This window comes from Crocodylus siamensis, chromosome 5 (assembly GCF_052110815.1).
Source record: "Crocodylus siamensis isolate JL-2025a chromosome 5, ASM5211081v1, whole genome shotgun sequence".
Lineage (NCBI taxonomy): Eukaryota > Metazoa > Chordata > Crocodylia > Crocodylidae > Crocodylus > Crocodylus siamensis.
In genome coordinates this window covers 39,464,548-39,470,691 of record NC_143399.1, presented here as the reverse complement: position 1 = coordinate 39,470,691, position 6,144 = coordinate 39,464,548, and the positions used below count along the sequence as shown (strand labels likewise).

General features: G+C 64.0%; 1 protein-coding gene across 4 annotated transcripts; it reads right to left on the bottom strand.

Moving 5' to 3' along the window:
• Window positions 1–1,104: 1,104 nt before the first annotated feature.
• SPIB (Spi-B transcription factor) lies at window positions 1,105–5,588 on the bottom strand. 4 transcript variants are annotated; one of them, XM_090049558.1, is made up of 6 exons: window positions 5,522–5,588; window positions 4,705–4,732; window positions 3,913–4,000; window positions 3,126–3,328; window positions 2,574–2,733; window positions 1,106–2,118 (listed from the first exon to the last, which is right to left on the bottom strand). In XM_090049558.1, the coding sequence occupies exons 1-6, from the start codon at window positions 5,542–5,544 to the stop codon at window positions 1,811–1,813; spliced, it is 810 nt and encodes a 269-aa protein (XP_089905684.1). In that variant the 5' UTR covers window positions 5,545–5,588; the 3' UTR covers window positions 1,106–1,810. The 4 variants fall into 4 exon arrangements, with proteins under 4 accessions (XP_089905681.1, XP_089905684.1, XP_089905682.1 ...); XM_090049556.1 differs by having other exon boundaries at window positions 4,705–4,735; window positions 5,522–5,583; XM_090049555.1 differs by lacking the exons at window positions 3,913–4,000; window positions 4,705–4,732; window positions 5,522–5,588 and adding an exon at window positions 3,515–3,721 and having other exon boundaries at window positions 1,105–2,118.
• Between the last annotated feature and the right edge of the window lie 556 nt (window positions 5,589–6,144).

The window sequence follows — 6,144 nt, the reverse complement described above, 5'->3', positions numbered from 1 at the left end:
GGTAATGCCATGGCACCCCAGCCATCTGCTGCCTGATCCCTACCCTCCCCACCCGCAAGCCCCAGACAGCACTGCCCACTGCTGATGTGCACCCTACCCCAGAAGGGGCTGCAACTCAGTACTGAGTGAGGGGGGACAGGTATAAGCAGCCTCGGAGCAGGCCCCACCGCAGACGTGGCTGCATCTCAGCACTGGGCAAAGGGGACTGGGTATAACCAGCCCCAACTTCCCCCACTCCAGAGGCATCTGCAGGAGTCTGAGGTGTGAGCAATGAGAAGAGGGCTTTATTAATTATCCCTGCAGCTCTCAGTCAGCTGCACCCCACCTCCCAGAGAATTTGGGACCAAGGCATGGGGGGTGGGGGGCAGTATGGACAACAGTGCCCCCTTATGGACACCTATGATAAGGCAGCACAGGGATGCTGCTTAGGGCATATAGGAAGTGAATGAGACCACTGCAATGCAACAGGGTGGGAGGGTGATGGAGCTGCCTGGGGGTGCAGGGAGGACCTGGGAGAATTATTTGGCACACACCAATCCCCCCCCAAGGGTTACCCCCACAGCTCCCTGCAGGAGGCCACTGACTCAGATGGGGATCGTAGCTCCCCATGTATGTGGCTGGCATCTCTGAGCACCCCATATTTCTTTTTTGCAATGAGCAGACATTGCCACCTCCTGCAGGGGGCTGGTATCCTAGCCCTCTTCCCTTCCCAGTCCCAGCTCCTGACCCCTTCACCCACCAGGCCCCCCTCCCATCCCAGACCTAGGAAAAAGAAACCCTGAGTCCCAGCTCTAACCCCCAGTGCTCTAACCCACCAGGCACCACTCCTCTCCCAATGCTGGGAGAGAACCCAGGAGTCCCAGCCCCCACTACTGTATCCCACAAATCCTCCCACACACCATACAGAGCTGAGGATGGACCCAGGAGTCCTGGCTTCCAGCTTCCCTGCTCTAACTTACCTGGCCCCACTCCCCTCCCCAGAGCTGGAAAGAACCCAGGCATCCTGCAGCCCCACTCCACTCTAACCCACCCAACCCCACCACCCTGCCACAAGAGAAGTGAATAACCTGGTTAGACCCTTCTTTTCTAGCAACATTTTATTAGGAATTTACAAAATTATACAAACTTGATTGCTTAAAAAAAAAAAAAGACAGAAAAACCCGACTTGTACAAACTCTGAGATGCCCTCCTGAAATATAAATATACACATCGCTCCCTGAACTTGCACCTGGAGGGGACCACTCGACACAAAGGAGTAGACCCCCCGCCAAGCCAGAGGCAACAGAAGCCAGGATCCCTGGCTTCCAGCCCGCCCTACTTTAGTGCCCACCCCCACCCCATTTGCTGCCCATAGCTGGAGCTGGAACCCAAGTGTCCTGGTTCCCAAGTCCCTGCTCTAACCCATGGGTACCCACTCCCCTCCCTGAACCAGGGGTGGAACCCAAGTGTCCTTGTGCTCAACCCTACACTCCAACTAGAGCCAGGGAGTGGAACCAGGCTCACGCTTTAATTCACTAGGCCCCACTCCCCTCCCTGGGGGAGGGGGGGGGGGCGGAACCCAGGTGTCGGTGCCCAACCCCACCCCCAACCTAAACTCCACCCGGATCCAGATAATAGAAGAATCCAGGCATCCTGGCTCCTCCCCACCCATCTCACCCACTGAACCCAGTGCAGAGGAGAGAACCCAGGAGTCCTGGCTCCCGGTCCTGCCGGGAGCAGACACCCCGGTGGGGCAGGGGTGGGGGCAGCGCCCCCTGGTGGCCGTGCCATGCCATGCTCTGTGCAGTCCCGTGGCAGGCAGGGGAGGCTCCTAGGAGGGGGCGCGGGGCCCGGGCAGCCCCAGCAGTTTGTGGCCGAACTGGTAGGTGAGCTTCTTCTTGACCTTGCGGATCTCGCCCGTCTTGCCGTAGTTGCGCAGGGCCCGCGCCATCTTCTGGTAGGTCATGGCCTTGCGGTTGCCCTTCTGCTGCCCCCAGCGGTGTGCCAGCGCCTCCTTGTGCTTGGACGAGAACTGGAAGACGCCGGAGTCGCGCTCCACCCACCACACGCACTCCTGCATGTCACCCCGCTGCAGCAGCCCCAGCAGGAACTGGTACAGGCGCAGCTTCCGCCGCGAGCCTGCAGGGGGCGACAGTGCGTCAGGGGGAGGCCGGGGCAGCCCATGGGTGGGGCAAGGGGGGGCAAGGGGGCTGGGTGAGCCCATGTGTCAGGACGGAAAGGGGGACCTGGCTGTGTTCCTGTGCCAGGAGAGCTGCGGGCTGCCTCTGCACTTGGTGCAAGACCTGCCCAGATGCAGCCATGTCATCCTGACTGGGGTCATGCCCACAGGCAGGGCACAGAGAGGCCTGGGGCTTATGTGCTCCATTGGAAGGACATGGCGCAGAGGCAGAGGGGCCATGCCCACAGGCCAGCGGGGTGGGCAGAGCCATGCCCAGGCGCTGAGCAAGCAAAGGGCAAACAGGTGGGGAGGAGCGGCAGAGGGGCCCTTTCCAAGGGCCAGGCAGGGGGAGCTGGGCCCTTCCTTTTTGCCCAGGGCAGGGGAGGAGCAGAGTATGCTGGGATAGCATGCCTACCTGAGTCGAGGTCCAGGGACCCACTGGGTGACAGGTTCTCATCCGAGTCGCTGTCAGACACCTCCAGGGCCGGGGCATCGGGGGGAAACTCGTCATCCTCGGACAGCGGGGGGCTGGGCAGGGCGCTGGGCGGGGGGCACGGACCGTACAGCGGGTAGGGCTGGGGGGAAGCACCGGCAGCGGGTAGATGAGCAGCGGAACAGCACCCCTCGGCTTTTGGCATCACAAAGGCAAGAGACATCCTGCCCACGGGAGCCTGGTAAGCATGGGCTCTCACCCCCCTCCCAGAGCTGGGAGAGAACCCAGGCGTCTGGGCTCCCCATCCTCCTCCTGCTCTTACCATTACTTCCCACTCCCCTCGCAGGACTTGGGCTGGAACCCAGGCGCCTAGGCTCCTAACCCCCGACCCTGTTCTCACCCACCAGACCCCACTCCCACACCCAGAGCTGGGAGGGAACCCAGGCGTCCCAGCGCCCCCAGCCTGACCCCGCTCCCCCACCCCGAGGCAGGAAGGACCCAGGCGGGCTCCCCCCGCCCCAGGCTGGCGCTGACCTGGGCTCCGTACTCCTCGGACAGGCCGGGGCAGTGGCTGGGGGCAGGCAGCGGCCCCTCCAGGCTGTAGACGGCGTCCGGGGGCGCCGGCGGGTAGGGGCCGTGCCCGTAGGGGACCGTCACGGTGTGCAGCGGGGCCAGCTGCCCCGAGTCGAAGGACTCGTAGCCCGGCTCCGTCAGCTCCAGCCAGCCCGCGCACGGATCTGCCAACCCAGAGGGCGGCCGTAAGGCTGGGAAAAGGAACCCAGGCGTCCGGGGGGCTCCCAGCCACCCCCCTCCCGGAGCTGGGATAGAACCCAGGCGTTCAGCGCCCCCCGCCCCGCCATCGGCCTACTAGACCCCACCCCCTTCCCAGGGCTGGGGTAGAAGCCAGGGTCCGAGCGACCTGCCCCAGTCCAGGACAGAACCCAGGTGTCCGGGCTCCTGCTCCCGCCTCCCTCCCAGAGCTGGGACTGAACCCAGGCGTCCGGCTCCTGCCTCCCCGCCGCGCCCGGGGAAAGAACCCGGGCGTCTCGGCTCGCAGCTGGGCGCGGCAGGGCAGAGGGAAGTGCAGACAATGGTGCCCTTCATGCTGCGCCGTGCAGTCATTTGCATGCTGCAGCCCCGCCCCTGGCCCCCCGGAGGACTGTGACGCTACGTGGGGAACCCCCTGGACCCCGCTCCTCCCGGCCAGGGGAGCTCTGATGTCATGGGGGCCGCCTCCTGCCCCCAGGGGGCGCTGCGATGTCACCCGAGCAGCTATGATGTCACCCTAGAGTTGGGGGGAGGTTGCGGGGCGCTGGCTCACCCGTGGGGGGCTCGGCCTCCACCAGGCAGTGGGGGAAGGTGGGCAGAGGCTTGCAGGAGTCCAGGTCGTAGAAACTGCTGTCGGAAAACTGGGGAAGGCAAGGGGATAGGGCCCCAGTCAGAGCCCTGCCAGCCATCCCAGGGACCCAGCCCCACCGTCCCACTCCCTTCCCATTGCTAGGAGGAGTCCCCAATCTAGGGGAGTAGAACCTGGGCGTCCGGGCTCCCAGCACCCGGCTCGAAGGTGTCAGACCCAGATCCAGGAGAACCCAGGTGGCCTGGTGCAGTGGTCTCACCCACCCAATCTACGAGAAGCTGGGAGAGAACCCAGGCCCCCTGGTTCCCCAGGCCCCCATCTATCCCCTTGATCCCACTCCCATCCCAGAACTAGGAGAGAACCCAGGTGTCCAGCACCACAGCACCCCACTCCCCTCTCAATTCTGGGGGAGAAGCCTAAGGAGAGAAGAACCCCCCAGAGGGAGAGGGAGAGGGAGAGGGAGAGGGAGGGGGTTACATACAGCCTGGTCCATGCTCCCAGCCCACTCTTCCCATCCCAAACTGCTGTGTGAACATCTGCCCTGCCCCACCCCAGAGTCAGCCGCCTCAGCACCCGGGCCCTGACCCTGCCTCCCTCCAACCCATGTCCCCCACCCTTCGACCCAGCTCATGGGAACCCAGGTGTCTTGGCGGGATGGTTAGCCACCGCAGACTGCGTCTAGGGGCCACGGGTGTGGGGGATGTCGGGGTTACATGCAAATACTGGGGGGGGGGGGACACAGATGGACAGACTCACCATGTAGCTGAGGTGTGGCCCATCGAGCCTGCTGGGACAGGGAGGGGGATGGGGAGGTTAGATAGACTGCCCTGCACCCTAACCTACCCTGAGCCTCCCCCCAGGCCAAAGGGTCCTCCCTTCCTCTACCCAGCTGGGCTAACACTGGCACCCAGCAGGCACTGGGAGGGGGAAAGTGGGGCGCAAGGGCAGGGTCCCCCCCATGCAAACGACCTGTGCCTGCTCCACTTTCCCCAGATAGAGGAAATATTCAAATCCACCCTGCCAATTTGCATAAAGATGGAGAGAAAGTGAGGGAGGGGGAAGGGAGGAGGGGGCACCTGCTGGCACTGAGGTGGGGGGGAGCTGAATCGCTGGCCTCAGCAGCCCCCCACACCCTGCTAAAACCATGTTACCCCTAGCAGAGAAACCTAGTGCCCCAGATGCCCCCAACCCATCAGCACCCCCCTAGGGAAGTGCCCCACCTCCTCCCTTGGGATCTGCACCCCTGAGCACCGGCCCACCCTGGAGAAGGGAGTAGTGCCCCCACCCCATGCTGCCCAGGAGCTACCCCCTGGCCCCCCTACCACCCCAGGCTCCCAGCTCAACCTGGGCATGAAGCTGAATGGATACCCCCCCCCCACAAGGGCACCCCAGTACAGAGCCCACATCTGCCCCTGGTGCCAGATCAGAGTGGCACCCCCAGAGTGGAAACACGCCTGCCCCACCAGTGCCCCCTATAACCCAAGCCTGACCCTACCCTTGGAGGTGCCCATCCCTACCCCATACAGGTGGGGGGGGCAAGCCCCCTGCACCCATGTTCCCCATTGACACTTACTGCGATGCCTCGAGTGTGAGCATCCTTGGGGAGCGGTGGGGGCTGGTGAACGGCCAGGCGGACGGGGCTATGCCGGGGGCCGGCAGCTGCCAGCAGGTTTATAGGGCCGGGCGGGGAGGGGGGGGGGGGGTGAGCTCACACACAAAATTCCCCGGGCAGCAGGGCGGAGCCAGCCATTGCACAATCAGTCCCTTGTGCCAGGAAAGGAGCTGATGGGGGGGGGGTCTGATATTATGCCCTCCCCCAAGATTTGGAGGGGCCTGGCTGCCAGGGCTTCTGGGGTCCCCCCACCCCAAGGCTGCCAGGGTGAGAACCAGCAATAGACTCAGGGCAGGGCTTCTCTAGCCTCTCCCCTCAAGACCAGCGGGGGTGGGGGGTGAACCATACTCCAGGGCTGCCTGGGCTATGCACGCCCCTAAGGCCTGGCCCCAGGGAGGGGGCAGAGAGCCTGGTTGATTTTTGACTCCACCACTCTGCTCCCCACACACTTCCTGTCCCAAACTGTTGTGTGATCATATGTCCGGTCCTGCCCCAGAGGCAGCTGCATCTCTGCACCAGGTGAAGGGTCCCTGTATCCCCAGCCTCTCCCCCCAGCCCCCCATCCCAGAGCCAGCCACGTCTCC